At 33.9% G+C, this 13588-nt stretch overlaps 1 protein-coding gene across 6 annotated transcripts in view; it reads right to left on the bottom strand.

The window, feature by feature from the left end:
* Positions 1-13588, bottom strand: part of NAALADL2 (N-acetylated alpha-linked acidic dipeptidase like 2) — a 1183950-nt gene that overhangs the window by 323783 nt on the left and 846579 nt on the right. For all 6 annotated transcript variants that reach the window (XM_031957680.1, XM_031957679.1, XM_031957681.1 and 3 more), the window contains 2 exons: positions 6650-6742; positions 3058-3263 (listed from right to left, as the gene is read on the bottom strand). In XM_031957680.1, the coding sequence (XP_031813540.1) occupies positions 3058-3263; positions 6650-6742 (299 nt within the window). The remainder of the gene's footprint in view (positions 1-3057; positions 3264-6649; positions 6743-13588) is intronic.

Raw genomic sequence — 13588 nt, 5'->3', positions numbered from 1 at the left:
TTTCAAGTTTACTGATCATTAGTACCTAATCTGCTTAATTATAGTTTGAGTCTCAAGGGATTTGGGTATAAGTAGAATTAAATAATAGACTATGACAAATCAACACAGTTTTATGGCCTCCTCTGCTCCAGACATGATGGATGAAGCAAACTAGGCTTGGTTGGGAGATTACAGAATTTAAAAAAGAAAAAAAAAATCCATCCGTAGCTCAAAATGCTTTTGAAATAGGCATTTATAATAGGGAATAGAGAAAAGAAAATAGATGACTTCCCAACTCACTATCACTTGGTTATTCTGATAAACAATAGATGAAAATATAAACATACTATGAGATAATTCTCTAAGATCACAATCGTAGACTGAAGTGTAATACACACTTAATAGGATTTTAGGAAAATATTTGAATACTAATAAAAGCAGTATCTGTCATGTTACCATTTATGTATTTAAATCTTAGACACTTATTAGCTGTGGTACCCAGAACAGGTCACTATATACTGTTTGCCAAAGTTTCCTCATCTGTAAAAGGAGGTAGAGAAAGAAATGGCAGCCCACACCAGTATCTCTGCCAAGAAAACCCCAAATAGGGACATGGAGAGTGGGATATGTTGAAACAAGTAAACAAGCAACAGACAATGTTTATCAAAAGGTGTCAGTTTTAAAATTGGGAGGGGGTTTAGCAGTCATTTAGCCCAATCTAAGGACATTGGGGACATACTAGAGAGTTATGTATAGAACACTAGGTTGAGAACTTAATTCTCTGGGTTCTACCCCTGATTCTGTTCCTATATGCCATAGAACTTTGATCACATTGTTCCGTTCCTGAGCCTTATTTCCTTTATTCTATTCTACCACAATTGAAATACTATGCAGTGCAAAACAGCCATACTGGCACAAAGGCCTGAGTTGAAATCCTGTTTTTTTTTTTTTTTAACGTATTAGTTGTGCAACTATGATCTTGTCACTTCTCTGTGCCCCCAAATAACTTTCTCAGACTATAAATGGCAGAATAGGTGATGATCTGCCTGGATAGATGATCCTCCTCTCCAGCAGTTTCCAATTCCAGTGAAACCACAGGTCTGTTTCAAAAAAGAAAGGCATATGAAAATGGAAAATGACATTTTTTGTGCTTAACAAAGTCTTTTTTCCAAGGAAGACTTCTTGGAACCTCATCAGTCTTTTAGAGAATAGAAGGATTTCAAGAAATGAAGATTTGGAGGGAATGCATTCTAGGATGGAAAACAAATATATATATATGTGTGTGTGTGTGTGTGTGTGTGTGTGTGTGTGTGTGTGTGTGTGTGTATATGTATGTATGAAGGATAAGAGTGAGGAATAAGTATGATTTGCCATACAGAGCTGATCTCAAAGTGAGAAAAACCATGCTTCAGACTTGCATTCAAGGGAAGTCACCCATTTCTAGGAACACTATGTCCTGGTGAATCTCAACTATCTGCTGATCCAGGCTTGGCGCTGTTCTTTATGAGAACTGTGAGGTTGAGGGCACCATCTTCTATCTCTTTTTCTTTTTTGTGAGCTGCTAAGAACACCTATGGTAATTGGACCTGATTCACAGCACAATCTGAGCTACACTCTTGCCCATGGTGGGGATGTGTTAGATCTCTACAACTTGTAATACATTGCCTCCATTAGGAACAGATAATTGCAAAGACCCTTCCAATTTAAATTAAAAAAGAAACATAAAAAGATATAATTCTTTCTTGGCCCAAATCTCATTATCTAGAAGTTTGAATAGAAATTCTTAGAACAGATCGAGAAGAAAAATTTCAGGAATATAGGTCTTATGATTAAAAAAAAAAAAAACACACTAGAAAAAGGTTGTTCTTTCTTCATTGTTCATTCTTTTCAATTGCAACAGAAAGTTCCAAAGAAAACTATGTCACAAAAATGTCTGTTTGACTTCTCACATTTTCAAAGAACAAGATAAGAAGTAGAAGTTTGAGAAGTTGGCTCTTTTTAACTGACATCTACCATCTTAAGTACAAATATATGTATTTATAATACTTTATCTTTTTTTCTTCTATAATAGTCAGCTGAATCAATTCTTTCAATATGGAACAACCATCAATACTTTATTTACATAATAAGCATATTCCAGTGATTAAGACAGGACTAGATGAATTTCTATAGCTAGAATACATTTTAGTAACTTTAAGTCACTACTTTCCTCTCAGTCGAAATATGTTGAACAAAGGAACTGTTCAAATATGTATCTTGTTACTCTATAGGCAGTGTTCATGAACTCCTACAGACAAAAAAAGAAATTACCTGATGGCTAATCTTTGGACCTCTCCAAACACCTGGATTTATTTTCAACTGACAAATTTATCATCCAGCTTCAGGCATCCAGAACCTAAAGCTTCTTCAGGTTGGTAATCAATCAATCAAAAATCATTCAATAAATATTGACTAATCAGCTTCTGTGAGCTTTATTACAGAAAACATTGGAGTCATACAGCAGAAGTCTTTGATTTCAATAATCTACATTCTAATTTGACAAATTTATAGCTGTCCTGAGTAAGATAATTGGGTAGGGCTCTGTGAAGACTACTGCGGCAAGGGAATTAGTGAACATTGAAGTATCACATACCTAGAACTGGACAACATCTCAAATGCCACACAATCTAACTTTTGTAGTCATTTTATAGGTAGGGAAACTGAGGCCCGCAAAAGTGATTTATGCTCAAGGTCACATCAGAATGCATCAGAAGTGAGATTTGAACACAGGTCAAAGAATGGTCATACTGATAAAATTATAGATCTTATTAATGTAACTAGGAAAACAAAGGAATGTCCTATAAATATTTTTTCTTGGTGTCTAAGAATTTTTTCCTTAAAAAGCTGTGATTTTAAAACCTCAACATCCAATGTTCTCACATATTATACTACCTCCTATTATTTTAAGTTCTACTAAATTGTATATATATATATATATATATATATATATATATATATATATATTAGTTTATATTATTTATATTATATTGTTTTAGGCCAAGAAAATACATAGTACACTCTCCCTAGTTTTCTTTTTACCTCTGCCCATTCATAGGAGCCAATATTTCCAAAAGTTGTTCCTCCCCATGAGCATAGGATGATGGTCCGATCGGGTCGCCAGCCTCTTTTCACTTTTAGCATCAAGGCCTGGATAAATGCTGTGATGATGGCGGTTCCACTTGCCCATTCTTGTCCATTGTAGCCATAAGGATTGTGATGGTGGCTGCCCACGATGACATACCGATCTGGGGAAGAAACATTTTTACAATTAACCCTCAAGAATAAATTTATTAGCAATGTATACTCTATTGGACAAGAGAGCAGCAATTGAGTCAATGTTTACCCCCAGTTTTCATTTTTTGGTCCATTCAACTACTCTGCACATATCAGTATGTGTATGTATGTGTGTGTATATTTGATATATATCAAACATATATATCAAATATGATATATATCAAACATATATATCAAATATATGTATACATATCATATATATATAAACACACACACAACTGCAGATGGTACAGTTCAGTGATGTAGCCAGGATTAGGAGATAACATACTTTCCTTTGAAACATTCATTAAGCAAACACAAAAGTGGCAGCAAAAACCTTTGTGCAACATTTTCTGGAAGTATTGTGGGAGGAACAGTCTCGGTGTGTTCATAAAATCTTAATTAACTGTTGCCTGATGGGTCATCTTTTTATGGAGATTTGGAAACATGGTCATTGTAATAAAAAATATCAAATAAAAATGGATTGTCTTATAAATTCCTTTTTGCCCTCAGGGTTAATTGGTTTTTGTAATGTGGCTTCACTAAGTTTGTCCTCTTCTCCTTGCTAAATGGGGAGAAGTGGACATTCAGACAAGGAATTTTAAAACCATTTTTTGATGCACAATAGGATGTATTCATAGTATCTAAAAGAGAGTGTACCTGGGTGGGGATTTCAAAACCCACCTTTAACTGAGTTAAAGTCCACTTGACAGTAGACAAGCCATTTGATTTCTCTAGATTTTAGGCAACTCCCTAACTGATAGATAAGTTATAATTTGCCATAATTCAGGGGCAGTTCTTATACTGAAAAAAAAAAAAAAATCACATACTTTTGATAGTTTGAATTTATTTCAACTAACTTTCCAAAATTTACCTGGCATTTATATCTAAGTGATTTGATAGGTCTTCATGGCTCATGAATACAATATTTACTTACATTGCTGACTCAGTCCTAGAATTAGAAGGTGTGAATAAAACTAGAATAAAACTGCAGTATGGTTGGCTGACTTTTGCAATTATTGATTATGATTGATTCTAAGTCTACTGCAATATTTATTTGAGCAATTGACCCTGAACTACCACGGGAGAAAGAACTTATTCTGAGATTCATAAGCTTTTCTGTTAATTCGTAAGATCATAGATTTAGAGATAGAAGAGACCTCATTTAGTCCATTCTCCTATCCTATAAATGAAATTGAGATCTATGGAGGTGAACTGCCTTACTCAGGATCCTACAGTTAATAAGTGGAAGGGCTGAGATTTAGACCCTGGAAATAATGACAAATCTAGTTCTCTTTTCACCGTACCAGGGGTTCTTAATTTGGAGTCTGTGAGTTTCTATTTTTATTCTGATTACTACTTTGATATAATTGCATTCCTGCCTTACTTATATTCCTTTGTAATCTTATACTTAAAAAAAAAAAAATTAGAACATTCTTCACATAAGTACCTTTATCTTCCCAGACATCAGTTTCTTTATTTACAAGACGATCTTTAATTATCATTGATAGTGCACTAAACTGTGAGCTCTTTGAGTGTAGGAACTATCTTTTGCCTTTTTATTTTTTTTGCATCCTTAGCACTTAGCACAGTATCTGAAACACATAGTAGACATTTAATAAATTTTAAGTGACTTATTGACTGAATAGATAAGTTTATGAGGTCACTTCTGTCTGACTGGTGCTATGATTAAGAAAATTCGAAGGACACATTTTATTTTTCTACGAGTTTCTTAATGAGAGAGAAGGCAAAGTATTATCATGGTAGAGATGGGTATCAATGGTACAGTAACAAATGGATTTTCCTTAGCCAACTTTCTGAGGTTCAAGTCTACAGCTGTAAACCTTGGATTAGTAAGTGCCATTGAAGAGTTTAATGTTTTATTTTATCTTCCAGATGTACTCTAAATTTATGACTTAAGATTGTGCTTACTTTTGGTAAGCTATATATCAAAAAGTGTTGTAATATAACTTTGTGACTTGCTTTTATGTTCAAAGTCACCTCATTAGGATATTACTAGATCAGATACAGAGATCAGTCATGTTTGTATTCTAATGGAAAAAACGAATTAAGTTTTATGCCCTATATGGCATTGATTATAGTGTTTGTTTATATCAGTTTAATTTTGATTTTTTAAAAGATTGAACTTGAACAGAAAATAACTTTTTTCTTTTCTTCTCCCAAACAAGGATAATTTTGTCCTCTGATTTTCTAATAGTAACTGACAAATACTGTACAGGCTATAAATCCTTGTAATGTTTTAGCTAGAGATCCTTTTTGGAAAATCATTTTGTTGAAATGGCTCAAATTCAATAGTTAAAATTACAAGGATCATTTGTTTCTTATGTGTAAGATTGTTGATTCATTAAGGATACTGGCTCAAGGGGTATTCAAGTTTCTTAACTGTAAGTAAATTTCAGAAAGCCCATTACTACCTCTGAGCTTAATAGATCTCCTAGAACGATACCATTGGACTGTTAAAAACTCAGAAGTCTTCATTCTTTTAGATTAGGAACCTAGGGACCAACTGTATTGGCTTAAAACGAGGTTAGTTACTCTCCACTGTTAACCCAAGAAAGATCCCAACCTAAACTACACAGAACAGAGAACAGAAGTATGCAAAGTAAATTGTTAACTACACCAAATAGAAAATGTACCAAATGGCTATAAATAATTCTGCCTCAAATTGTGTTGTGAAAGAATTATTTTTTGCTTCTTTTATTATATAAATATCTGGGCTTTTATGCATAGAATTTTGCAAAGCATGCAACATTAATATATATGAGCTTCATGGCAACCCCATAAAATATAATGAATACATATTATGTATATATTATATATATATTATATTTAACTATCATATATACTACATATAAATATTCATTTTTTTGTTTGTTTTATTTTTTGATTATGCTGTTTTTACTTTTGGATTCTTAATGTGTAGGTATTTTTAAACATTCATTCAAATATTTATTAAGCATCTACCATGTGCAGAACTGTGTTATGGGTATTGGGGAATTACAAAGATCAAAAATGACACAGTCATTAATTTGTCCTCAAGAAACTTATATTCTACTAGATAGTCCAAGCCCCAGCCAGCATGAAATCCACTGGATAGTCCTCTATGTATATTATTAAAACCAATATCTTTTTAAGTATACAATGACAAGCTCATTAAAGTGAACATGGTAAAGAGCCTCATTCCATTGAACACATTAAAAAAGGAAACATTAATTTTTAAAGCAATATGATTCCAATCATTTCTAAGCTGGGCTATTAAATTTAAGCATATGTAGGATTTACAATTATTTCATGCTGCTCTAAGAATTTCAATTTATGATTGTTTAGTTCTACTTACCAGGAAATGACGCTCCCTTGAGATAACCAACAACATTGGTGAGTTTCTTGTATTCTGTGACTGTCTGAACTTTCATTGTCACAATTCTGATTTCTATAAGGGAAGATGCATCAAAGGATAATTTTAATACAATTTTCCAACCTTTGTTTTCATTTCTATCTATTTAAACACTTTTCATTGCTCAAAGCCTGAATGTTGTATATCTCATTTAGCCAAGTTTAGCGAGGAAGATATATGCCATATAATTTAAATTTCATTTCTATCTATTTAAACACTTTTCATTGCTCAAAGCATGAATGTTGTATATCTCATTTAACCAAGTTTATCGAGGAAGATATATGCCATATAATTTAAATTTTCAGATAACTTTACTTATTTTAACAAAACATTTTTAAACAGAAATTATATATAATATAAATATATATTTTTATTTATTTATATTAGCAAACATATAGTATATGTATATTTATGCATATCTCACACATTAAAAATTACAGAGAAATAAAACACAATGATTAATCAGTCTTGATTCCAGATGATTGATGCTGGAACAAACTTCTTTTCAGTGGAGAAGTGATGGGCCAATTTTGTATATTATTATTAGACTATTATCCATCTTCATCATCATCACCATATCAGTGTTATTTAACTGGTTTTTGCTGTTGCTAGATGAGGCTACCAGGAAGACTTGGAAAGAGTACTTGAAAGGAAATATGATGCAAAACCCAAAATGCATCAATAAAAATATGATAGAATTTTCTGTTATTTCTGTTTTTTAAACATTTTCTGTTATTTAAAATTAAGCATAAGAATTGTACATGTTTAACATATATTGGATTGCTTGCTGTCTAGGGGAAGGGGTTGGCACAAGAGAAGGAGAAAAATTTGGAACACAAGGTCCTACAAGGATGAATGTTGAAAACTACCTTTGCATACATTTTGATAACAAAAAGCTATTATTTTAAAAAGCATGCTATAAAGTAGAAGAATTTGAAAAAAATAAAATAAAATTAAGCATAGTAAATCTATTAACCATTATAAATCTATAGGCAGTGAGTTACAGTAAGAAGGGATCCTGCTTCAGAGTCAGGAAGGTTAAACTCCCAATTTTGATTGGGCCTTGCTTGACCTTAGGCCAAGGCCTTAATCTTTCATTACTTAAGACACTTCTTATCTTCTTTTTCTTCCCTTTCCTGCCTCCCTCACCTGAGGCTAATGGAAGTCAGTCACTTATTGCTTTTACCTAAAAGTACCTCCCTCCCTCCTGGCTAAATAAATTTGTGGCTTCTGATTTGACTAAGACTGAGAAATAAGAGAAAAATGTTCTTTACATTATCTATAAAAAGGTAAAAACAAAAAGTGCAGATGGTCCAGAGAGGCTCTTGTCTGGCTAACCCAGACAAACTTTAATTCATAGTCTTTGAGATATCTCTTTTAGTTTCTCAGAAATCTCTGCCTCTCCACTCCTTCCTACCACTTCTCTCTTAATAAACATAACATGCTTTGTCTTCAGTGAATTTTCAAGCATTTTCTGATGTTGGACAATCCAGACCACTTAAGTCCCTTGTTTCAGCCTTCAATACTAATTCTTCAGCACATATTAAGAAATTTATTCACCTAAGCATTGCAGGATTCTTGGCATTTATGTGGCAAATTAATAATATAAATATGACTTATGATACTAATGGCCCAAAGAGTATTCGTTCTTTAGGATTTTTTTTTTTTTATTCATAGTATCCCAGTGCCTTGAACACAGGTGGTGCTTAAAGAATCTTTGTTTAAGGACTGATTAATTCTAGACAGCTAAAATTTATAAATGGGGGAATCTGTGCTCAGGGCCCAGGAGCCTTTCTCTGATTCATTCTGAATGAAATAGGACAGTCATATGACAATCCTCCAAATCTTTGTCCAACTCTGAGGAAGAACTGTCCTGGTCCAAAAGGTCAAGTGAGTTTTGGGCAGGCATTCACTTGCAATAGACCAAACAGCTTCAAGTTTCCCTTTTAGATTTCATCTAATTTGATTCTAATAATAATAATACTGTAAAGTAGGTACTATAATTATTAGTTTCATTTTACAGATGAGGAAACTGAGGCACAAAGAAGTACAGTGATTTGTCCACAGTCAGAAAGAGAATCACAAATAGTACCTAAGCTGCCTTCTTTCTGTAGGAGGTCCTTGATCGTTCACTTGCACAAAATCCAAGGTTATAGCCTATCACATATTATAGCCTATAGACATATATACACATATACACAGAACATGTGTGCATCTGTGTACATGTATACAAGATACATCCTTCATTCTGAAAGAGGTCCATGACATCAGGGGGGTAACACTGTGACATGCAAGTAAATTGGATTCAGGGAAGGCTGTGCAAGGTCACCTGTCTGACTTTCTTCTCCAGAGCCATCTGGATGCAGATCTGGACAACTGGAGATGGTTCTCACAAGATATGTACGTTTATACGCAAAATATAGATAGATATATCTACAGATGACACACACACACATGCATTGTATTTTTGTACATGTATATATATATACACACACACAAGATGTATACATAAACATGACACATGTGTACATAATATGCATGTGTGTTTGTGTACATACATACAAGTGTGTGCATATTTATACACGATACCTGTTTATATAAACACAATATGCATGCATTGTGTGCACACACAAGGCATTTACATGTTTGCATGAAACAAATGAATATATGGGCACATGTGTGCTTGTTCACACATGTATAAGGAATGCACATATACAAGGTAAATGTGTACTATGGAATACACTACAAATGCATGTGTGTATATATATGTGTACATACATATACAAGATAAGCATGTGTATAGAATCCACATGTAGATAGATACGTATATGGTCAAATATGTATGCACAGATACACAAATAAGTTCCTTTAGGGATTTTTCTTTCTGTCTCTAGGGCTTAGCACAGTACCTGGCACATAGCAAGCATTTAAGGCTCTTGTTCACCATTGATCATGTGAGTAACCTACAAATCTATCAGTGGTGGATTAGGGAAGCTGGTGCCCTTCTACTTCTATCCTGCTTTGGGGGCAATGGATCCTAGGAGATAGTTATAGTAGGAGTGCTCAACTATGCTAGCAAGATGAAAGGCCCCTGTGTGCCTTTTGTTGTCTTTTCTTTTTCAAATTGGTGAACAAACAGCTATAACCATGTAGATGTGTTTGGGGTCATAGGCAATACTGTGAGTCCCAGTTTTCTAGAAGTTCTGGAAGTCCTGGGCCTATCAACTGGAGCTGCAATCTGGCAAAATTCTTCCATCAGAGAGGACAATCCCCGGTGAGAAGAAAAGTTCAAGCCTTGGTTTAACTGGTCGGTTGATGTTTTTCAGTAAAGAACACAGAACCAAGATGAAATGTCACAACATTTGTTCAGCAATCTCACATATTGCTTCAAGTGCTAATGAGGTTTTAAGTATCAATATTTCAGAAGAGTATAGCAGTACATTTTAGTTAAGTCACTTAATTCTGTGTTATCTTTCCCCCCAAAATATGAATTCTGTTTATATTTAAAATTTCTTTTTAATGTAGGAAATAAATATTTGTCCCATACCTGATTTATGATTATGTTAATAATGTTTCTTTCCTTTTTTTTCTTTTCACTTTGAAGAGATTCTTGATAAAGACTCAAAACCCAAGTTTTCAGTATATTGGACCCAGTGACCATTGTGGGAATATAACAAACCAAAGAATATGAAAAAAAAGATAGCTCCAATCTTCTCATTAGAGGCCAGGGTTCCCCCAGGACTGAACATGGTCTCAATGCATAAATAGCCCCTGTTTTGAAAATGGAGATGGCTGAATATTGCAGCCCAGTGGCAGCTTTAATTATTAGACTATCATGAAAATTCTATTTAACAACAACAACAACAACAACAAACATCTTTTAATCTAATGATCTACATATTTTGCTTCATTCTGTACTCAATTATGGCTACTTCTGGAAATAAAAGAGAAATTTTAAAAGCTCAGACAACTAGGAAGGCTGGGCACAATGAGCTGGGGTAGCTGGAATCCAGAAAGGCTTCATGTCATAGTGAATAAAACCGGGAAACTTTCTGATACAGTTTAAAATACTAAAACTATATTATTTGCATGATATATTTATTCAAGGTAGTATCTCCCAAGCCTATAGCTGTCAAATGTTATCCAGTCTTAAGAGTGGATTTCATGATTTCATGAATGTTTTGGATGTGAAGTATGACTTCAAATCTCCCAAATCTGTTCCTTTCCAGAGAGCTCTTGTACTCTGTGGGTCGAGGGGGTGTCAAAGTCAAAAATCATGAAATCAGGTGTCGGTTTCTGCTTATATACTTCAGCCATGGGGGGGAAAGTGGCACTATATGGCAGCAGCCAATCCATTGTGTCCCTGACTCTGACTCTGATGTTAGTTTCACACCAAGTCTAGGGAAGTTCTTCTAGATGCTCTGTTTCTTCCTAAATCTGATTCAGGTTAATAGGAAATCACTTTAGTGTTTCAGCCAAAAGAGAACCAGCAAATATGGCTACTGGAACAGATTGAAAACTGGGTCATGGAGGGAATCGATTTGCTTGGCCAATTCTGTCATGAGCTCTGGAGGCAACGGGGGAGCACAAAGGAAAATTAAATTGAAACATGCAAGTTCAAATAATATAGTTTTTTGGTCACCAACTACAAGTCACAGAACACTAGTCTGTGAAGAATTAAAAATGAAAATCACTCAGATAGAGGGAAGATAAAGGGTGTGAACAAGCAATGAAGAACACGAAAGAGAAACAGGGTAAGATAAAGTCTGAGGAATGGAAGAGTGAAGAAGGTGGGCTGGCAATGTGGTGAGGGAGTACCTCAGGAAGCCTGTGTGTTCCACTGATACCCTAATAATGTCATAAAGAAAGCCAGAAAGTCCATTTCCTGAAAGATAAGGATTTCCTCCTAACAAAGAAAAACACACTCTTTCCTCACTTAAAGCCACTTCACTTGCATGTCATGATCCTCTTAGAGAGCAAATGATAAATAACAATCCAAATGACCAGAAGGCCTTTCCATCTGCCCTGTGACCCAAGTCCTGAATACATGTCTCTCTCTAATAAAAGTATGAAACCTCAGACTGTGTTGTCTTTATTTTTATTTTTTTAAATTGTACTTTCATGCCCACAAGTGTCTGGCATTTAAGTAAACATTTAAAATATGCTTTTTCATTCAATCACATTCCAATGATAAATATTTGAGGAATTGGAAAAATTAAACAAAACAAAACTGAAGTCACTGAACCTTGCCTCCTTACCCACAAGTGGTCTATGGATTGAGAACTAATAACAATATTGGACATTTATAGAGCACTTAACACTCTGCAACCATTCTTTATACGTTATCCCATCTGGATCTCCAAATTAACACTGTGAAATACGTATAAGTTACTATTAATTTCATCTTAGAAATGAGGAAAATAGGGCTTAGGGAGTTGATCCAGTTCACCCAGGAAGCTCAAAGCGGAGCCAGAATTAAAATCCATGTCTTCAAACTCCACTGGGTCCAGGGGCATTTCAGAACTTCTCAAAATCAAACTGGAATTCAACTGAATTAAACAAGCTCAAAGGCAATTGAGTTGCTTGATCAATTTTGATCTCATAACCTCTGGATGATATCAAATAACAGAAATGTATTTGGAAGTAACAGCTCTTTGTATCTGGTAAGAATCCCAACAAAAGTAAGGGCTTCAGTTTAAAACATCTCAAACTAAGGTTTTCAATGTAAGTGACAGAAAGACTCAGAGGTTTCTTCTATCAGATACACAAAAAGTAAAATTTAATTTCTTTTAAAGACCCATGACAACAAAAATCGCACTTCCCAATGCTATTTCTCGGAGGGAAGAGATCAAATGTCCTGACAACTTTCTCTTTAGTATTGATATTTTTAAAAGGTATGGAAAGAATTATTTCAAGAGCCACATATGTCCTACAACAGCTGTTTCTGATGTATGACAATAACAAAGGTTTAAAGGAGGAAAGCTCATTTAGCTGAAGACTTTCTCTTTAAGAAAAATGCCCCGGCTCTTTAATGTCGTGCAGTTTATTGTTTTAATTGTTTTTTTGTTTGTTTGTTTGTTTTTTGTTTTTTAACACTTCCTAGCATATATTTTTAAATTGGAAAGAATGAAAAGCGCTCAAATTCAGCCACAGAAAAACAAGCAAGGGCAATTAATAACATGATATTATGAAGATAAATGCATTAAGATATTACTAAATGAATATGCTTTTAAAGAGTAATTTAAAGTCTGCATTGAACACTATATTTCCAACTTCTAAATAATTCATACTACCACTGGGGGATTTTATAGTGAAGAAAATAATGCTATTTCTATTTCCCTCTCTCTTAGAACAATGAACACAGAGAGTATTTTAAAGATCTTCTCATTTGAGCCTCCCAACTAGGTGAAGTTACTACACATATCGTCCCTCTTTTATATGTGACAATATTGAGATTTAGTGAGTTGGCCACTGAGAAAGAATAAAAGTGAAAATTGATATAGTGCTTTAAAGTTGATAAATTGCTTCAAATTCATCATCTCATTTGAGCCTTATTAAGAACCCTATAAAATAGGGCTTATTGTTTACTATTTACTATTGTTTGCTATTATTGCTTACAATTATCGGATGAGAATATGAGACTCAGAGATGTTACAGGACTTAGTTATGTTCATATGCCACAGCTAATAAGGATCAGAGACACATTTGAATCCAGCTCCAAGATATAGACTCTTTTATATTCCTCACATCACTTTAAATAGCATTGAGTTTCTTCAGACATAGAGGAAATACTTTTTTGTGATAGAAAAATATTCATTAAGCTTTTAAAATAAATTATGTGTTTTAGATAAAAGCAGACATTCATAATGAATATACATTGCA

This window comes from Sarcophilus harrisii, chromosome 3, assembly GCF_902635505.1.
Source record: "Sarcophilus harrisii chromosome 3, mSarHar1.11, whole genome shotgun sequence".
Classification (NCBI taxonomy): domain Eukaryota; kingdom Metazoa; phylum Chordata; class Mammalia; order Dasyuromorphia; family Dasyuridae; genus Sarcophilus; species Sarcophilus harrisii.
Note: the sequence above shows the minus strand (reverse complement) of the source record. Positions and strands in the feature narration are given on the sequence as shown.